At 40.1% G+C, this 22,149-nt stretch overlaps 1 protein-coding gene across 2 annotated transcripts in view; it reads left to right on the forward strand.

Moving 5' to 3' along the window:
- bcl11ba (BCL11 transcription factor B a) overlaps nt 1–21,607 on the forward strand; it is a 60,046-nt gene extending 38,439 nt beyond the window's left edge. The window contains exons 3-4 of one of the 2 annotated variants that reach the window (XM_059520121.1): nt 16,058–17,917; nt 19,873–21,607. In XM_059520121.1, the coding sequence (XP_059376104.1) occupies nt 16,058–17,917; nt 19,873–19,895 (1,883 nt within the window). In that variant the 3' untranslated portion in view covers nt 19,896–21,607. Of the gene's footprint in view, nt 1–16,057 lie in introns of both variants that reach the window. The other variant, XM_059520120.1, reaches the window with a different exon arrangement.
- The last annotated feature ends 542 nt before the right edge of the window (nt 21,608–22,149 follow it).

Raw genomic sequence — 22,149 nt, forward strand, 5'->3', positions numbered from 1 at the left:
TGCATTTTGTACCAACTAATAACCAGCTAAACCCATAGTAACATGTTCCAAAACTAATATTTACCAGTTGGATTTTATTGGAGATCGTTATTTAGCGAATTCTAATAGGGGTTGTTCATCCAAACTGGAGTGTGAGCAAGTGACGATTTTCATATTGCTTCAAACTTCTATGACTTAAAAAAAAAAAAAGATTTTAATGAAAGTCATTTAGGTCTAAAACTACGCAGGACCCCACTAATTTTTGCTGAATGGACAACTGGGACATTTTTCAAAATATCTTCTTTTGTGTTTCACAGAAGAAAGGAAGTCATACAGGTTTGGAATGACATGAGGGTAAGTAAATGATGACAGAATTTTCAATTTAGGGTGAACTATCCCTTTAAGATTCACCAAATTTACTAGCTATCTTAGGACCTTAGGGTACTATTAGTGCATATGCTTTACCAGGTCCATCAGAACAAGCAATCCCTTTAATTTAGTCTCGATGTTTATAACATGCTAGTATGTCAACGGTCCAGTAAGAAGCGAGGAGTTGATATTTAAAGTTCTTCCTTCGCTGAGGACCAGGTTTTGGGAGGCGAGATGGGGGTGTTCAAGGAGCTCTGTTTGTGGCAAATGAAAACAGATTGGACTGGTTATGGGAGAGGGCCTGGTTTCAGTTATACTGGAGACAGGCGTACTGTGTGAATGCCATACCCCCCACTACCACCACCCTTTCTTCCATTTACAGTCTCTGACATGTTTTTTCCAGCATTACTTTCTGCTGTGCTCTTTTCTTAAGCTTTTTTTTTTTAGCTTTATTTTTCCAGCCCCCTTTTTCACTTGGGAATTAAACAGAAGGAGAGCAGCTCACGGCTCCTGTAATTATGCTCACCATTTTGAAACATTTATTTTTGTTGTCAGGGAAAAATTGGTCACGAAGAGTTAAAATCTCAGACACAAAGAGCATTTTCAAGTGTGTGGTTTAACACGCTGAGCATGCCAGGGTTCATGCCGCTGAGAGTCATGTGATTATCATCATCTCTTTGACATTGGAGCCATTTTACAACTTAGACTCACGGTTATAATCATCCCATGAGAAAATGTTTTCTTTGTGCTGACAGGTAGGGGTACTTTGTTTATGCTGACTGGAGCACCCAATTTCTCTTATTATTTTGTCTATCTGAATGCTCTATAGACAGGGAGACCAAACACTGCCTGGGTAAGGCAGACCTGGCCCCCTTCGAGTGTGCATTTTAAAAACTCCCGGCCTGTCAGTGCATAAAACTCTGTGTTTTGTTTGCTAATTGAAGCTACATCATCCTTCGTGTTTGGTCTGGCTCAGTGATTTAAATATTTCATGCAGTTTGCAGAACAGCTTTAGTTACAGTCTTTTTTGTGTGTTGCTCTAAAACAACATTTACATTCAGTTGCAGTGCAGCCGAGTGCCACCGAAATGAAGTGCTTGTGCAATTAGTACGTTATTGCTAGCCGTTCCTCCCTGGTCTGAAGTACAGAGTGGGCCGGGACACAATGGCTGGCGCGATTATTAGGTGCATTTGGTACGCCTGATTACATTTTACAGGTGCTTGTTAAAGCGAGCCTTTCACACTCCAGACTGCCTGATGATAGGAAGCACCTCTTGCACAGGTCATGTGTTTATGTACGTGCGTATGTGTATGTGTGTGTGTTTTCACTACTCCTGAGGTCCAACAGCCTCAGCTGCCCACTGTCTCGGCGCAGTCCATCAGGTGCAGCTTGCATGTGATCAGGCCCTTATAAGGGCCGTTTATGATAGAGGACACTCATCCTCCCCCCTTCTCCAGCCTCTGGATTCCTACTCTAACCCATGTCTGGTCTGAATCTGCTCTTCCAGGACACAGCGCACAGGTTCTCTCTGTCTCAGCAGTGTAAACACAGAGACCTCGGCCAGAGCGCATGGACGCTGCCTCTGAAACCACATAAACACACTCACGGGTTTGTTCATGTATACTTAAGAGTTGACTGTTAATGGTTTTAAAGGTGCTGTTAATTGTTATTAGCCATTCTGGAAAGGCTATTACTGCACATTTTTAATGAACAGATATAAAGTTTCTGAAAAGTTCAAAAAAAAAATAAAAATCTATCAGATGTTACTGTCAGATAATAGGGACATTTTCTATGTGCCAGCACTCTTACAGCACCTTTTAATTTAGCTAGTTACTCCAGACTAACCACAAAAGGTCTACCTGTGTCCTTAAACCTTTGGCAGTTTCTGAACTCAAATAAGTTACTATTTGGACTATTTAATGCAACAATGAGGGAGAGAGTGAATTTACACAAAAAGTATATATTTTTGAAGGTAGTAAGGCATTTAGCTGTTCTGTTAGTATGATTATGCTTCATAAGATATCCTGCTTATTTTTCGGGATGCAAGCATTACCTGGCTTCATACACCCCACAAAATGCACCTCTCTCAAATTTCTCCTAAATTGGAATCTCTGCACCAAAATTGCTGGGTAAATAAAGGTGCCCAACCACAAGCCAAAACCTAATTTTTGCTCTGCCGTGGGAGACATTTTTACACCCACTACTGAGGCCGAGTGTAAACGTGTTTAGGAGTCCACAGACCAATCAGTGAGGCAGATGTTTGAGTCACCTTCCTCATACTTTAGTCTGACAATTGCAGGAGTCAGTCAAGAAGTAACTCAGCATGCTGGATTTATCTATAGCAGATAAATCTCTGCCTATATCACAACAGTTTCATTAAATTTAATTTAGGAAAAATTTAAATAGAATAAGAAATTATGCAGTTTATGCTATAGAGTTGCTATAAATTAGATTTGATTTGCATAGACCAGATAATGTGGTCTTGGAAGAATTTGATGAGGAATGTTGGAGTTCATAATATTTATTTATTAAATATGCATCAATACATTTTTACAGGTTATTGTGTAGATGTAATGGCAGTGCCTGTGCCCCAAAAGACTGCAGATTCATTACACCACACAGAGCCAGAGAGAGAGTTGAGCCAATAACGAGGAATATAATGTGGGGATGCTCCCTCTTGGGCCTGTACACTTTGGACCCTCTCACTCTGGCATGAGGGCAGACTGAAGAGGCTGTCCAAAAATCTGTTGGTTTGTAGTCCCGTGCAAATCAGGGTTATGGTCCGTTCTCATTGGAAGCACCAGTGATGGCATTGATGCAAAAAACAAAGACTAAAACATGACATGAGTGGCAACAAAACAAACATCCTCGCTTTAAACATTTAGACCATTACAATTGTTAATATGCACTAAATGGATGAGATTATCCATAATTACCTTGCCAGTCACTTGTGATGTTTTTGTTTGATTTAGTGCCTAGGGTTGTGCGGCATTCAGAACTGATTTAAGAATGCTATATTTTATTCCTGAATTTGAATTGAGGTAAGCCGAATTGCAATTTGAATATAGAGAAGAGTAATTTAACAACGATTTCAAGAAATTCCATATAAATACTTTTTCATTAGATAAACTATTGATTTGTCAAAGATTTGTTTGAGCTTAAGTAGCTTTGAAATTTAAACATTCTGAATTCTGCCTAAATTGGTTTGTACCTAATCTTTTCGCATTAGCATTATCTTTGACTATATATTTCTATTGATTCTATTCTTATGTTTTAAACTCCCAACATCTGGAATTCTGAGAAGTTCTCTCTTGCATTTTCATGCAGGTACGAGCAGGCAGGTGAGGCTTGTGCTACTTAAAACTTGTGTAGCAGGATTAGGAGGTTTGAATTGCCCTCTCCCCCAATCTCATCGAAACGCTGCCCATTTCCTCACTCCCCCCTCCCCCCTCTTCCCAGTGCTGACCAGCCTGATGCCGATGTTAAGCCATGTCTGTCCCATTCACCTCTAATCCTTTTAATTTGTTAACATGACACAGGCTTTCATATACAGAGCTGCTGACTTAGGCCTTCCGCATTAGCTCGGGTTCTTCATCCAGAAACTACTGAAAGCATCTACCTTTTTTCACCCTGTCGTACACACATGGCCACACTTACACACAGGCACACTTATGGTAATTTTAAAGCCTTATTTAAAACCTGATGTTCTCCAGAGGAAGTAAATCCAGTGGACTAGTAATGACAGTTTCCCCCATCCACACAGAGGATGAAGGGAGATGAGACCTTCTGTTCTCCTCTAGCTCCCTCTGCTTGACAATGACCCAGCGAGCCATGGTTTCCTGACACGATGTTCAAAGTTCTGACCCACACGCGCATGTTTGCACACACTCCCTGCCTATCTATCACTGGCCTGTTTTGGAGTGACATGACCTCATTGGAGAGAAATTGTTAATTCTTCGCTCTGCCTTGCCACTTTGCTGTCACTGGGTGAGTTAATGAATTTAATTCATTCTGATTTTCCTAAGCTGCTCAGAATTCGTTTAAATTCATAAGAAATAATGCCAGTAACCCTTCAGCTCCGTACCCCCTCCCGACCTGCCTAATCCTTGCCTCCCCTAATCTCACGTGAGGAGATGGGCCGCGGTGCTGCCACATGCACCCGGATTTCGCTCTACACGGCAGAGGAGAGGAGAGCGTGTCTTTGTCAGTCAGGGGAAAGCTTTAACACAGACAGTCATATAAATGTCAGTTCTCACAGTCACGCACTTTTCCTGTCAGAGTTGAATATAAATAACATCCTTTGCGTGAAATTATGACAGGATAATGGACGTTCATGTTGGTTTATGGGAGTAGAGGTTTTGGCATTTTGTAAGGGCTCCGTGCTCCACCTTAAGCACAAGTCAAAATGGCTAATCACTTGTGGTGAATGTTTTTGAGAACTCTTAGTTTCAAACTCTGACTTGATTTACTGTTTACTGACTTTCGATTTACTGTCTAGGCAGCCCAGCAGTTCGCACCTTTAGCCATGCTATTAATGTGGCAGATACCAGATTGAAACTGCAAAAATTCTACTCATAACAATAATTTGTGTATTATTTTAAGTGTGAACAAGCTAAAATCAAGACAAAATAAATATTTGGTCAAGATGTAATCCATAAAAGGATTGTTTTAAGGATTTGTTTTTTGTTATTTTGACTACTGCATTATGAATCCTTTTTTTCCTATCACTTCCGTTCCTGCTTATAAATAAATTTGGCGATAATGAAATAAAAATAAAAATAAAACAAAGACAAGATGTGACATATTTAGTTAAAGGAACGAAAGAAAAAAAAAAACAGGGAGAAAAAGTGGGTGAAAAGTAGTGAAGTAGTATTGTCCAAACTGCTGAAGTGTGTTTATCCTCTTGAACTCAAACTGTCCAGTTGGGGATTTGGCAGATAGGAGGCAGAGAATGTAAAGCAGATGTTAGCTGTGGGAAATGGCTGTGCGCTGTCCAGTCCAGGTCTGCACTAGTATGTCAAGCAGGCTGTAAAAAACAGCTGCTTCTAGATTCCTTCGCCTCATTTACACTTAGTGAATCACCCATGATTCCCTGCTCCCCTGCTGAATGCTATCTCTCCCCCTCAGATCTGCCCACTGTCTTTGTGGCAGACGGTGCTGTCCCTGCTGAGTACGCTCCAAGATGCGTAATTTTGCGGCTAAGGACACCGCTGCTCTTTACAGCACTAATTCATGATTATCTCTCCTTTCTGAGGCTTACAGAGCAGGTGTAGCTCTTCCTACAACCGTACGTCACATGCGTAAGAGCGTGAGGCGTTCCGCCATACGAGAGGAAACTGTGGGCAGGCACAGTTCTGGCTCTTCACAGCTTTGTTTGCAGCAGCGCAATGCGCCGGGACTTATTTGCATATAATTGTTGCCTCCGATTTGCCATGATAGTCATAAACAAGACATTAGCAATTCAAGGTGAGGAATTAGAGGCCTGGGAGACTCCCAGATCACACAAATGGTAATGAAGCCCCTGGCTTAATAATGCAAGAAATGTCAGGAAACTTTCCACAAGCTGGGCGGACGGGAGGGAGGCACCCTGTGCCTAGGGCTCATGTCATCTTTGTTCTAAATGCAAATCAGTTTGTCGTGACATTGACTCTATCAAATGTGGAGCGCTCCGACACCCCAGGCCCAGCAGCGGGCTGTCAGGTCTGGCTTAGTCTCCCAGGTCCACTCTAGCTCACGTGGTGGACTCTCTCGTCCTGCACAGCCTACTTCATGGCATTTTGAGTTATTGATCCGCAGCGCAGAGTACTTGTTTTTGTGTTTTCCTCTCTGTTTCTTGTTCTTTAGTCCTCTCGCAGAGAGATGTTAACACAGCAAAGCGCTGGAGAGAGTGAGTCTGTTAGCAGGAACTCAATCCGCCTAGTCTGCAGGTACCATGAAATACAAGGAATATAATCTCGACCTTAATATTTCAAGAACTCCAGTGTGTGAAAAACTCCAGGCAGTTCAAAGAGAGATGACTCTGGCTCAGAAAGGGAGACTTCTAAAGCTCGGGAAACTCCAAGGTTATCTGAGTAAGTCCTGGTTAACAGGATGTCCAGTTTTGAAGTGGGATTTGCAGTCCCATGTGACCAATTTTTTCTCCTTCTTCCCTTTGCTCATCTCCAGCATGAAAAGGCAGAGTCTCCCAAAATAACTCCAAAGGTTAAGATATTAATTAAACGTTAAGGGGCGAGAGGACGGATAATGAGGGGGACTCTTCACAAACAGTCTGCCTAGTGCTCCAGTCAGGAAGCCTGGGATGAATGAAGGTACCAAATCAGTTGCTCTCCACTCTCGGTCTCTGCAGTCATTACACAAATTACCTTCCAGCTTCAATATCCGCCTGCACCTCTTGCAGTTGTCATAAGTAGCCCTGGTCATTAGAGTATGCTGGGTAATCAGATGGAACAAAATTCATCCCGAGCAATTAAAAAACACCTCTAAGACCTGGTGGCTGGCAATTAAACCTTTCACTGCGCATCTCGACCGTCATCTTCTTGGTCTTTTTTTCTGCTAATCTAATAACTTTGAGCGAAGCATTTAAAAGCTTGACCTTAACACAATTCCTCCTCAAAAACAGATCAGATGTTTAGACCCTTTTCTGCTAAGTTACCTTGCATCTAGTTTGTTTAAAAGCCTAATCTGTTTCAGCGCATGACAAATACCCTTTAGATTTTTCCGTAATAAGGCATTTGCTTATGTTTCTCTTATTTCACAGCACACAAGGTGATGAGCGGGGAATGAACGCTGTAATTTGATGGCCTTGACACAGTTGACATTAATCGTAAACTGTCTAGTGATTGGCACTTCCCCAGCAATTGTCGATCTAAAGGTAAACCTGTTCCCCTCACCGACTGGTGCAGTCTTCTATAATAGCCATGATTTAATTTAGCTATTTAACCTGTAATTCCAGCAATATTTATTGAAGAGCGAGGGAAGAAAATTGGGCCATTAGGCGCTGAGGATGAATACATCCAGATGAAAATGAACATGCCTAACTGGTAGTTGACCTCCGCGTTTTGTAGCAGTTTTTATTAGCGCGGGCCACAGTAATTACTGCAAATTGAATCATAGAGAAAACTGAATACATTCGGTAATGAGCATTCTTATTCGTTATTGCACTTTCTGACTGGGCTGTGAGGTATGAAGTCTCCGCTCGGGGCCGGCGTGCGCTCCTGAGAGGATTCCAGAACATGGAAACCCAGCTAAATTAACACCGCCAAATATTTCTTCTAAGATCTGCGCCATGAAACGGTGTTAACCAGCTTCTCCGGCTCACACCTCGTACGGGTATAAAGACAGTCATTATAAAAATCTCATTTTTTTTTTAAATCAGATGACCCCCCCCCCCCCCCCCAACCTGAGGTGATGTTTGGTTTGTTACAGATGCTGTCTGGATTTTGTTGTGTGCCATCTTTAAAACAACATCCGCTCGCATCCTCAGATGTTGTTTTTCTGAGCCAGGCAGAGATGGGGTGAGGTGGGGGTGCCAATTTATTTGTGAGCATTGTCTTTTTTGGATGGCATATGGCACGTCCTGTAAGACGTTGCAAGATGCAAATTCAGGGGAGTCTGACTTTAAATGAAGCAGTGACAGTGACAGGAGTCCTTTTGAAGAGCACACATCACAGTACTCCAGGGAGGAACAGCAGGGGAGACCCACAATGCCATGCGGCTCTCTCATTCTTTCTCTTTCTCCCCTTTCTGTCTGCACCACCCACCTCTTCCTTACAGTACAATAGCATTCATCATACAAGAGACCAGCGTTACTGTATGCCCTCATTTGCCAGCTTATCCCGCACGTGCCTTCCTCAAAGGGAGGCTAGCCATAGTGTCAAAATCCTTCAGCCATAACATCATCTTAGTTCTTACCAGTGTTTAGAGTCTCATATTGTTTTTTTATCTCAAGAGTCTTGCTTTGTTAGCGTATAGCTGTTAGTGTGAGGTGACGTGCTGTGTCGTTTACGTATCCATGGATTATTTCCCTGTTCTCACAAGGGACTCCAATTTGTTGTTTTTTTCCTTCTCTCGCTCTCCCTTCATAGATTCAGATAGACAAGTATTTCATCTCTGTTTGATGGGCTCATCTGGTTGAATAGAGACGTGTGGCGATTCTTTACACTCAGTTGCGCGGTGCTTTGCAGCCAGACACTGCGCTTGAATGAGGCTGCCGCCATGTTTCATGAGACTCGTCTCTGCTCTGCAAAACAGCAGCTTGAGTCCTAATTAATGGGACATGCGTCACTCTGCATATCTATCCGAGGAGAATCTAACTTAATTTTCAAGCAGGGTGTCCACACTAATAATCATTCAATGGAATAGTCATCCTGAGGCCTGTGGAGTTTAGTCCCTCTAAATTATCATTAAGGACCAGATACACTTAATCAATATTACACACAAAAAAGAGCATGCCGTGATAGGGATTAATGTAGAGATTATTAGAGACCTCTCAGAAGGCATTTGCATGAGTCAGGACCTCCCCAAAAGCATGCTGCCTTACTCTAAACAGATGTAATAAAACTAGGGTGTTAAAGGAAAACGCTACTGCCTTTCCATATTCCACTATGTTCTTCCCTCAACTTAGACAAGTTGATATGTACCTCTCCCATCTCAGTGCATGCTCTCAATCGCTGTAGCGTGCGGTGCCACTACGCTGGCATTTAGCTTACCCTTACCAAAAAGTAGTATACTTCAAGTTCATTTTATTAAGTATACTCAAGTAAAGTTCAAGTATATTTTTAAGAATACTTTATGTAGCAAGTATACAAATATCAGTGTTCTAGTAGTATACTTGTAGTAGTACACTTTCTAGTATCTAGAATATATCTAGTATACTTTAAGTATAACAGTAGCAAACTTTGAGTACACAACTGGTTTACCTCTATATTTGTAGTTTGTACTGCAATTATACTAAAAGTGAAAAGGGAAGAGCATTTCCCATACTTACTCGTGTACTCATATAACCATCTTTAAATAGGGAAAACATGGAAGTGTTTGGTGGCTTCTAAATTCATCCCTGTTTGGATCCTAAGTGATTTGAATGAATGGTGCTAAGCTAAACGCTAGCATAGTTGCACTGCTCGCTACAGTGATTGAGTGCACACACTGAGACGGGAGAGTTATGTATATACTCATCTAAATTGAGTGAAGAACATAGTTGAATATGGAAAAACTGTGGTGTTTTCCTTTAAGCTTTGGAGAATCCGTCGGATGTACATAACTTTTTTTTGTAAATGTATGGAAAATGAAGGAACACTTTAGTCTAGGATGTGATTTCAGTGTTACTCGCTTAGAAATATGACCCATAATACCAAGCTGTCAAATTTAGCACATCACAGTGCTTCTACACAAGTACCCTTAACCTGTTCTTTTTAACAATTACAGTATTTTTTCACTTTTCAGCAGAAATTTTTTATTTTTGTTTTAAGCTGCAAAACATTTCAAGACCGCCATGATAAAGCACTTATGTCTCAAAGGCGTCTCGGTCAGCAGCATGACTCTCTCTGGATCTGTCTTTACTGTACTATGACAGTTGTTTCTGTTGGAAATTTGGATGGCGTAACTGTAAATGCCGAAAATGGGACACCGGACTCCCTCGTGGGCTCAGAAAAGCTACCGTGCACGAGTGAGCTAGTTTCTCGCTCTTCCTTTCTTTCTTGCGCGCGCTTTTCCCTCTTTCCTCTGTAAGCCATCCAAGAAGCCCCCTGCCAAAGCTGTGTGTGAACCACAGCCAAACAAAACACAGGCAGCCATCCAGGCCAGCGCGGCACGCTTCCACTAATAGAGAGAGAAAAGCTTCCAGACCCAACATGCTACTTACAGGATGGCAAAATTCTTTATGCTAGATAATAACTTAATGACAGCCTAAATGAAGTCCCTATAGTGAAAACCACTATCAGCAAATGAGCACCTCATTAAAAGATGCTATATCCCTTTCCTCCCCCATTCCTGTCAATTTATAACCGCTTTTATTGTGTCAAAAATCTAAAATTCCTGGAGATTTTTGCTCCTTTGTCCTCGCAAGACAATCTGGTTGTGTCTTGTTCACTAACACACACACACACACACAGACACACATTCACCCTATGCTTTCTAAGCAAATAATATATGTTACAATATATGCCAAATCAAACGAAAATCCTTTTTTTGGCCTCTTAAAAAAAAAAATGATATTATGATTTTATGGTTTATTTTTAATCTCATTGAAGGTGCAAACAACAAAAGCCAAATAATTCACTAAGCACATCTTCAGGTGTAATTTATGCTCAAACGTTGGCCTTGTCAACTACCACAAAATAATTGTCACAGTAAATTTGTGACACGGACTATGAAATGTACAATGCATGTTGAATAATTTTTATTCCTCATGTATTTATTTTTTCATTTTCCGGATGAAAGCTAAAGTGGATCATTGTACCACAGTGCGACGCCGAAACCTATTAACTGTCATCTTTTTATTTTTCAGTTGATGTGTCTTAAAGCCCGGCATTTGCATGCTGTTCAAGTCGGTGTGTGTGAAGAGCCACGATTGTTATTAGTGATAATTTCTCTTTAATTGAATTGGGGTCTGCATGCACGACTGATACTGCCGATGACACACACTTTCACACAATAACGTCCTCATTCTTCTCTCCCGCCCGGCAGCTGGGCCTCGTTGGGAATATCTAATTGAAAATAGAATCAGCCAGTGCTCAGCATGAGAAACTAATCACTCCAAACTTATCAGCAGAATGGGCAGGCTGCTATTCGGCCCTTTCATTTCCAAATCAGAGAAATCGGAATTGCTAGAATGCACTGCAACAATGCAAAAAAAAAAAAAAAAAATTACTAAATGTGTCTGTGTGGAAGTCTGTATTAAAGGTCAAGTCTTGTATATTTGTCATAATTTAGCTTCATGCTTTTTGTTGTATTTGCAAAGTTAAATGTGTACATATCTATACATGCATTAAAACAAAATCCTGATGACTTTATTTTTTTAATAAATCCTATTATAATTACTATGATCTTAGTTTTGATTATGCTATTCTGAATATATTATTTTTTAGTAAATTTTAGCTTTATAATTGTGTATGTGTGTATGTAAATTACAGGCCATATTAAAATTAAATATTACAAATATTAATAATATTTAAAAATATAATCAATTCAAAAAAATTCTATATCCTAACAAAGCCTGACTCACTCACTGTCCAATAAAATCACATTCTGATTGTTACATTTTGTGGATTCCATTTTATATAGTCTTATATTCTATATTCTATGTATTCATTAATGTGTGTTTTAGGTGCATGTTTATAAAGATAACACTGTACCATTAGTTATTTTTATTATTATTATTGCATTTATTATTTATGTGTTATTTTATAGAATATTACCTGTATAAATGTGTTTTCTGATATTTGGTTTCAATGATTCATTATGGTTATTTTAGGTGTAAATGTGTGCAAACATGTTTTGATACAAGAACCTGATAGTGAACAGCTACAGCGCCCCATGCCGACACAAAATCCAGGGATACATCCACCTAAACCTGAGCACACTCGTAGTGTTAGTAGCAAGAGAAGTGATGCAGGTTTTCTTTCCCGCTCTTTCTCCCCCCTCTGCCTCTCTCTCTTCCTTTTTTCATATGGAAATGTGAAATAATAGGGTGATTAAATAGAGCTGTATATTAAAGTACAGCTGACATTAGAATTAGCATAATGTGCTCTCGCCTCGGGCTGCATACTTTATTTGCCATCTGCGTCGGACTCCAATCCCCTCGGGAGTGCAGGCACTGAACACTTCTCAATAAACTCACGCCCGAGTCCCTTCAGCACGGCCACAAATACCATTTCAGGCAGCAGCCATTGATTCGTCTTAATTGTGGGGCAGAAATGAACATTCGGCCCCCTGATGACTTCTGTTTGTCTGTGAGAGGATCAGCTAGTACAGTAGCCCGTGTTTTACGCCCTGATAGTTAGCATAGAGAAAGGTTCGCTCTCTCTCTCTCTCTCTCTCTCTCTTTCTCTCGCTCGCTCGCTCTCTCTCTTTCTCTCTCACACACACACACACACACACACACACACACACACACACACACACACACACACACACAGTGGAAAAGGACAGTGCCTGGTAAACACAGACGCTACTTGTTTTCTAGGCCTCCTTTACATGGAGCATTAGTCTTTGAAAGCATCTGCCATAAAACAACAAGAGGAGGTTGGAGGATTGTGTGTGTGTGTTTTTATGTGTGTATGTATATATGTAGGCCTTGAGAGGCTGGGGGGAAAAAGATTGCCATTGTGTGTGGAGCTTACGCTCTGTCCACTGTAATTAAGTCAAAGGGCCCTATTTTAATGATCAAGCACATGGTCTAAAGCTCACCACGCAGGTGCACTTAGGGCATGTCTAAATCCACTTTTGCTAGTTTAACAACGGGAAAACGGTTGGTGTGCCCGGGCACATGGTCTAAACGGCTTGTCCCTATTCTCTTAATGAGTAATGTCTGTTTTTGGACATAACATGCAATAAACCAACCAGAGTCTCATCTCTCATCCCCTTTAAAAGTTGCACTTGCGGATGGATTTGCTATTTTTATGGCGAAATCTAACTTTTAATTTTTTTTTTTATTGTTTGTGTGCTGCTGCGTCCCTTCTATGTGTAATAAGCAAAGTATACGCGAGCTGTGCACTCACCTATGGGCGTGCATCACTAGCGTACTCTTTAAATAACAAAGAAAATAATTGCGCCAAAGTTTAGAACAGGTTTGGAGTTGGTCTATGGCGCATGCTGTTTTCAGTTCTTCAAAACAGCAATGCGCCAACAATGTGCCTGAGCACACTTCTTTTTTTAGACCAGCATGCCCGTGGGCACACAAATGGGCACAAATGCATTTGCTAAAACAATGCTGTCCAAGATGGGAAAATGTGAACTGCGTCGGGCTGAAACTAGCAAAAACACTTGTGCCATGCGCAGCATGTATGATAAAGCCCAAAGGCTTTACAGGACAAGGGAAGAGGTAAACAGATGTTCTTCTGAATGCACATCAGCCACATAATAACATATAGTAGGGAATTATTATTTTTTCCTCCGTAAACCTTTACAATGCGTTTAAGTGCCTGTGAATGTTTCATCTTTAAAGGATTTTTTCATATAAAAGGGCATTGATTGAACATTTCTTTCTATGTGTCATACATATCAGCTAACACATCATCTGACAGAAGCTTTTAGTTTTAACCCTCCTGTTCTGTTGAGAATTAATGTTTCTGCTTTATGTATGAGGTTTCACTTGTAATCTTAAAAAGGAATTTTGAAATGTAATATTATCCTCATTTACAATATAATTTTTTTTTTTTTTTGTAAATTATTATAAGATATAGGCAAACATTATTTCAGATTTAACTTATCTGTTGTAGCAAATATTCACCTTTTAGAATTGTGACTGATATCAAATAAAGTAAAATGTTTCTGGTAAATTTGACCATGGCAAAAAATTTTAAGCAAGCATTAAAGCAGTGGTTGGAGTGTATTTCTTAGTGTTTACACCAATCTGAAACTTATGTCAGCATAAGATTTTTTACACTATATATTTTTTTATTTTAATTGATGATTTTCCCTTGAGGATGTTTAAAGGATATTTTCACCTTATAATCAGATTTTATAAGATTAGGAAATGTCATTAAGAATCAACCTGATATATAAATTCTAAATACAAGTTTAGATGGCATAGGGTCAGACCCCAAACAGGACATGAAGGGTAAACTATTGATAATGATATTTCTCTAAGTACAAAAGGATGCTATGATACCTGTGGAAAAAAATGCTTTTTTTTAAAAATGTTAATGTGGCCCTTTTGAAACTTTAATATGCACATGGCACTACTCATTTTTTACTGATTTACATTTTTGTATGCTTACTATTCAAATTCCTTGATGAAATATTGCATCTCAGTATACCAATAAGATGAAGCTTCAGGCTATTGCTGTATATAATCCCTTGTCTCTGTTTCTTTCAGATGAAAACACACTCCCCTGTTTAGCATTGCTCTTCGGCAGCATGTAAAGGAATGCTAGAACAGATACTAACCATTCATTCTCTCTGCTCTTTTTGATCCTTCACAATGGCCATGATTGAAATAGACACCCATAGGGCTTCCTAGTCCCAGCTCCTCCGAGCCCTGTGTGTGACTGCCGCCCCATTGTTCTCTCCGCAGTCGCTCGCTCTCGCACACATACATATACATGAAAACACTCATAAAGGTACACAAAGCACAGCCAGAAATCAAATACCCAAACAATTATGGCAGCATATGTTTTTCTGCGTGTCCTAAATTGCTGCATTAGGTCAAAACAGCAAGCTTTCATTTAATGAATAAATGAAACTCATTTCCTAGTGCACAATTACCATTTCGACTTTGTAGATCTTTTTTTTTTTTTTTTACACCAGTGCCCCTGGAGTATAGCAGAGATTGTTTAGCATACTTTTTCACTGTATACTCAGTACACATGGCTTGTTTGTGCTGCCATGGTAATGAGTCCCCTTTGCATGGTGGAACCTGTGTAACAGGGAAGTTGTAGCATCAATTAGTCATGTATAGTTAAAGCTCCAGAGCCAAACCAAGCATAGGAGCCACTTTTTAACATATCCTCTGATCCGAGAACTGATGCTTTTCACACTTTACCTGAACCCAGAGTGTATGCAAACTTCACACGCTCACTTGCTGGTATTTAATTATATGATTAAAACTGTGGAATATGGAATAAAATTGTTATCAGGGAAATTAATTCACTAGTGAGCCATTTTTTCTTTGTAATCAAACTTGCTTTCAGAGTATAAGTGTTTCACTGTGATGTCATTAAGGGGGGAGGGGGTTTTCCAGGAAGTGTAACCATAGAATAAGATAAAAACGTGAGAGGAAGTAAGAAAAACAATCTTGAGAAATTCTTAATGGAACAGTAAATAATACCCTTGAGCAGTTTTAAATGCCACAGACTTTAACACTCTCACCAGTGTGCTTTTTTCCTCTCAGCCTCTTAAATCACAGGCAGTGTTTTCACTCTTTATTTGAAACCATTTATCTTGATGTGTGCTCCCCTTTCCCCCACATCCTCCTCGCTCATTTTTTATTTGTTTCTTTGAGGGGACAACTTAAGTTTATTTGTTTGATAGTGATGAGAGTCCCCTAAATCACAGTTTAAGTTGTACTTCTCCAATTTGGTGCCATATTACTCTAGCATCCTAGGACAGTCTCAGTGCTTGGAGGGTTTCCCAGTTTAGAGTGTTCTTGCCTGACATTATGCTTCTAAAATGAGTCAGTCGTTTGTAAAAGCGAAGATTAAAGTTGAAAAATGGGGACTGTAATGTCCCCACAGCTCCAACCCTTTGTGGAGCAGTATGGCAATGCACTTGTCACAGCTCTGTTAAGTATTGCCCTGTTCATGTGTCAGCCTGATGGGTGCACGAAAATGGCCATAGCCCAAAGTGTCAGATACCTCAGAGTTTTTTCTTTGTAACATGTAATCATGCTTGACCCTACGTTTCATTCTTCATTGAGTCAGATCTAGTTTTAGTGGGTTATTTAACAGGACTATATTTCTAGCATTATGACACATATGTTGAGGAAATGACCTGCAGAGGTTTTAAACTCAAAGATAAATAAAGATCTTTGTTGTTTTCTGCTTGGTTGCAGGTAGAGATGAACCTTCAAGTTACATATGCACGACGTGCAAACAGCCCTTTACCAACGCCTGGTTCCTTCTGCAACACGCTCAGAACACACATGGGATCCGCATCTACTTGGAGACCAACCACTCGAATACCTCCCTGACCCCACGGATCACTATTCCTCCCCCCATTGGTGCTGAATCCATACCACAGTCCCCGTTAACCAACTTTTTAGGGGACAACAACCCCTTCCACCTCCTACGGATGACTGGGCCCCTACTCAGAGAGCCCCCACCTGGCTTTGTGGAAAACCGCCTCCCTAATACGCCTCCTTTTGTCAGCCCCCCTCCTCGTCATCACTTAGATCCCCATCGCCTAGAACGCCTTAGCGCAGAGGAAATGGGTTTAATCTCCCAGCATCCCAGTGCCTTTGAGAGAGTGATGCGCATGACACCCATGGCCATGGAGGCCCAGTCCATGGATTTCTCCCGCCGACTCAGAGAGCTCGCAGGAAACAACAACTCCACTCCACCGCTTTCACCAAGCCGTGCCAACCCTATGCATCGCCTCCTCAATCCCAACCCCTTCCAGCCCAGCCCGAAGTCGCCCTTTCTGAGCACCCCTCCACTACCTCCCATGCCCCCTAACAGCACCACCCCACCGCAGACACAGGGCAAGTCAAAGTCCTGTGAATTCTGTGGTAAGACCTTCAAGTTTCAGAGTAATCTGGTGGTTCATCGGCGAAGCCACACAGGCGAAAAACCCTACAAGTGCCAACTGTGTGATCATGCCTGTTCTCAGGCTAGCAAACTGAAACGACACATGAAGACCCACATGCACAAGTCTGGCTCCATGACAGGGCGTTCTGATGATGGCCTCTCCACTACCAGTTCACCCGAGCCAGGCACTAGTGACGTCACTGGGGAGGGTATGAAGAACAGAGACAGTGATTTTAGAGGTGAGGGCATGGGCCCTGAAAATGAAGAAGAAGAGGAAGAGGAAGAAGAGGAGGAACTAGAAAATGAAAGTAGGCCTGAGTCAAACTTCAGCATGGACTCGGAGTTCAGTCGGAATAGGGAAAATGGCTCAAAGCCACCTTCAGATGAGAAGAACCTCTCCTTGGGGAAGATGGTGGAAAATGTAGGGATCAGCTCCATCCAGCAGTACAATAACTTAATAGTCGACAATCGGAAAAGGCTTCCGTTCTCCAAAAGGATGTCAGAAGGGCAGAGGGATGCAGGTAACCACGATTCAGTAACAGGGGAAATAGACCAAGTGGAGCGGGCAACTGTGAACGGAAGGAACTGTGGCTCGGGTGACTCTTTCTCAGGACTGTTTCCCCGTAAGCCCACTCCCATCACCAGCCCCAGCCTCTCCAACTCTTCTAACAAGAGGATCAAAATCGAAAAGGATTTAGACATACCCCCAGCCCCCCTAATCCCATCTGAAAACGTCTACTCCCAGTGGCTAGTGGGCTATGCAGCATCCCGCCACTTCATCAAAGATCCCTTTCTTGGCTTCACCGATTCCAGACAATCTCCATTCGCCACCTCCTCAGAGCACTCTTCCGAGAACGGCAGCCTGCGTTTCTCCACGCCACCAGGGGACCTGCTGGACGGGGGCCTCTCCGGTCGCAGTGGTACCGCTAGCGGAGGCAGCACCCCACACTTGGGTGGGGGTCCGGGACCAGGCCGGCCCAGCTCAAAAGAAAGCCGGAGGAGTGACACCTGTGAGTACTGTGGGAAGGTGTTCAAGAACTGTAGCAATCTGACAGTGCACAGACGCAGCCACACAGGCGAGAGGCCCTACAAGTGTGAGCTTTGCAACTACGCCTGCGCCCAGAGCAGCAAGCTCACCCGCCACATGAAGACACACGGCCAGCTCGGTAAGGAAGTGTACCGCTGTGACATTTGCCAAATGCCCTTCAGCGTCTACAGCACGCTCGAGAAACACATGAAAAAGTGGCATGGGGAACATTTGATGACGAATGAGGTCAAAATTGAACAAGCAGAGAGAAGCTAAGCCAGATTTCCTATTTTGCCTCACAATTCCTTGATTATAAAAGGGGTAGCTGGATACTCAGTTTTTTTTCCCGTTTGTTTGTTGTTGTTTTTTTCTTTCTTTTTTTCTTTTTTTTTTCAAGTTAATGGTTTGAGTTAGTTTTGTCCTAAGAAACTGCCATCTGAGAATGATAAAGACATTAAAGAAAAAAAAGGGGGAAATTAATTTGGAGCCGCCATAAACCGCCTATATATGAGTTGATACATTAGACAATATTTTAAATGGAGCCTTTAACTGTGCAATAATTTCTGTATTTATTGGATTTTTTTATGTTTTGGCATGTGCAGGTTCATTTTAATTTCATATTTTTTTATTTGATTATCTTATGATTTTTTTTTTCAAATGCTGAGATTTTGTTTAAACCATAAGACATCCTGAGATTTTTGTTTGTTTGTTTTTAGCAAAACAGAGTATCGTTTGTGAGATCCCTAGGCCGCTGCTTACAATGTAGATTATTTAAGATACACATGTAATTTCTTGAAGAGAAGCCGCATTCTATCTTCATATTTTGAAAGTTGAATTGAGAAAGCTTAGTCTTTCTTTTTGTTTTCCTTTTTTGTTTTTTATTCATACTTACGAAATGAGCGGACAACAATCCTTAGACCTTGTAGCACGAACTGATTTTAAGCATGTCAATCTAATTGGGAATGTAGCACTGAATATCAGTTCTAATAGTAAATCTAAAGAGAACTGTGGGGCTGAAGACATCCGTCTACTCGAAATCAAGGAGAGGAGACTATAAAGACGGACAAAAGTGAAGGCAGCTGCTTATCGGTACCTAGTACCAACCCAGACAACGCTAGTCATAGTATGGATTGTGTTGTAGGTCTCAATAGTCAGTTTTAATCGCCAGCACCCTTTCCATAGACACTGCACTTAATCAAACCCATTTGATTTTGCTGAACAGCACAATAGTAGTAGAATGAAGATGGCTTTAAAACAACTCAGGGTGAGCTGCATAGCTACTTCTGCCAAGTCTGCTATCTGATCTCAACCGTCTTCTCTGATAAAGCAGTCCAGTCCTCTGGTTCAGCTCATTCACAACCCTCGCCTTGTCTCCACACTTCATATTATACTGCCAACAACCCTTAAATGTCATGAATCAACTCCATCTTTCCCGTAAAAGTGGCTTGTCATACTACATCGTTTTTTAGTTAAAGGAACAGACGTCTAGGCCAGAGGATGAAGCAGTTTTCGTACACTAGCAGAGTGATTTAAACACACACACACAGGAAGAGAAAGAGAGAGAAGGATCTTTATAGTCCAATTCGGGTTATTAAACCTAAAAGCACATTAGTCAAAGCAAGGCAGCATCACTGTTCTGTTTCCGTTGACTGACATTTAAATCTAAACATTGTTATTTTGTGTTTAGTTCTGTTGTTTAATTTTTGGGTATTAGGTTCTGAGGTTCTAGACGGAATCACCAGTTTAACCAGATTAGATTAGAATGAATTCAATTATACTTTCAGCAATGTTGTCATTCTATTACAATGTCTCTTAAATCACTTGAAACAGCCCTATGCATTTTTGTACATATACATATTTATCAATCATTTTGAGAAACAAATTTATACTGTTAGTTAAATAAAGTTAATCTGATTATAGTTATAAAACGTGTATGATATTGATTTATCTGGTTAATCTGGTCATGTCCCGTGTGTCAGAGCCATCAGCAGGTATGCAGATTAGTCAATTGCACAGTAAAGAGTGTATGTCATGACCTGTGTAGCGTTTGCTAAAACAGTAAGACAATTTTTTTCTTTCTTTCTTCTCATTCAGGACTTCCTGTGATGTGTAGTTGAACGCATTCTCAGAAGTAGCAACACGCTTACAGAATGCAGAGCTGAATTTTCCCTTTTCTTTTCTCTTCTATCCAACTGATTTATTGGCAGTTAAACAGCCTTCTTTCGACAAGATGCCCTAACCAACGCAAACGATTGAAGCGAGGGAATATCGTGGTTTTAAAAAGAGCAATGCGAACTAATGAAATAGAAAGAGAGAGAGAAATAAAAGTAAACATACATGTACGCAGCTCTTCGCAGTTGACCCGCACTTTATTATTTTTATTTACATATTTGAAAACAATAGCGAAAACGGCTTCTGAGCAAGAAATTATGTTAAAATAAAAATTTATTGGGCCTTTATAGAGGGAGCATCTGAGATTGAAGTGCCAGTGTTGATAGGCTTGGCTTTCACAATGCTGGCACTATAAAAATAAAATTAATTTATTTGGACAGTTTTTGTACTGCCATTCAATTTGACAAGAGTGTGCCTTGAATACTGATCTTCCTATTTATTGTCTTATAAGACAAATGCAACACTTTTGTGAAGCAAAGAAAAAAAAAAAAAGAATTATGATATTATTTTAAGTCCATGTGGTTTTAATCTGCTTCTAGAAGAATAATGATAAAAACAGATACATAGGTCACTTAAAGAACTAAGTTGAACTAAAATGAAAAGTAGCCAGCACAATACTAATGTGTGTCTATGTGTGTATATATATGTATGCATATGTACATATAACTGCACAAAAACACACACAAAAGACAAATATATATAAATATGTATATGTAAAATGTTTCACTTCATGACAAGACTGCGTCCCTTGAAAATAATGGATGATTCTTTTGCTACAAATAGTCAAGGAAGAGACTGGACAAAAATCAGGAACTACAGAAATGTAAAAAAAAAAGAAAAAAAGTAAAAAAAAGTAAAAAAAAGAAAATAAAACAAAAAAGTAGTGCACTCTGTCTTAAAATACGTTTACAGTATTGAAACAAGTACAAGGGTAAAAATGATATTTCTGTGTATGTGTGTTTTAAACAAACAAAAATGTTTCTTTTCTTTTTTTCAAGTTTGCTTATAAAGTTTCTCTGAATGCCATAGTGGCGTGTGTATATTGGTTTTTGGTGACGGGATTTAAATATATATATATATATATATATATATATGACATTTCTCTTGTTTACTGTAAAAGTATACCAGTATTTGTAATATTGGAGAATGCCTGGGCATTTTACAAAAAAAAAAAAAAACAAACAAAAAAAAGGAAGTAAAATATTTTTTTTTCCCAATTATTATTTCTTTATGTCTTTTTTTTTTTTTTTTTTTTTACGAAATTTGATTTTCCAGTCCAATTTAAATTGTGGGTCTTTAAAATGTTTTGTCACTGTAATTGTAAAAGTCTTGAGTTTTAGTAATTTTGCTGCCTTGGGTGTAAGAAAATAAAGATGAAATTGATTAAAAGAGAACTGCAATGGGGCCAGCAACATTTATGTATGGAAAGATGATCACAGGAAAAATACTGAGGTTCCTGTCATGTGTACGTTTCTGGTTTCTTCTTCGGTAATGGATTTTCTTAATGGCTGGAATGAAATACATGTGTAGGCACTATGATGTGTTTATGTGTGTGTGTGTGTGTGTGTATATATATATATATAAATACTGTATATGTACACACATTTGGCAGGATACAATTGTGAAAATTGAAATTAAAATGTACAGATGAGTTAAAGAGGTTGTCTGACCTTTTACTGTAGCTACAGATACAACAGTAAATGTTTTGTTCACTCTTATCTTGGTTGTAAATAATTTTATATGCTTGCCCAGACTTAATTTTGTTTCTCTCTCTTTCTTGATCCTTTTTTTTCCCATTTTTTATTTTTATTTGTGTGTTCAGACTAGCACTGGCAACAGTCTGTCTTTTTTTAAACAAAGCCCCCGACTGTCCTCTGAATTGTGGGGTGTTATACCTGATTTCTGGGGCCTGTAAAGTTCAGGTCTTTTAGCATGAGAAGAATAGAGCACAAATACAAGATGTTATACCTGTTCAAGTCATTATTGTGTCATAATTTTCTGATCAGTAAGTAAAGATAAAGGTCTGGAAAGTTTGGAAGGTCTTTCTCTCTCTGTCTGTCTCTCTCAGTCTCCGACCCTCTTCACACACACACACACACACACACACACACAGGAAACAGGCTCGCTCATAATATGTCTAAAATAATCAAAACAGTGACTTTTAAATGTGTAGGTTACAGGATAGCCGAGCCAAACCTT

Source organism: Carassius carassius, chromosome 32 (genome assembly GCF_963082965.1).
Source record: "Carassius carassius chromosome 32, fCarCar2.1, whole genome shotgun sequence".
In the NCBI taxonomy this organism is placed as follows: domain Eukaryota; kingdom Metazoa; phylum Chordata; class Actinopteri; order Cypriniformes; family Cyprinidae; genus Carassius; species Carassius carassius.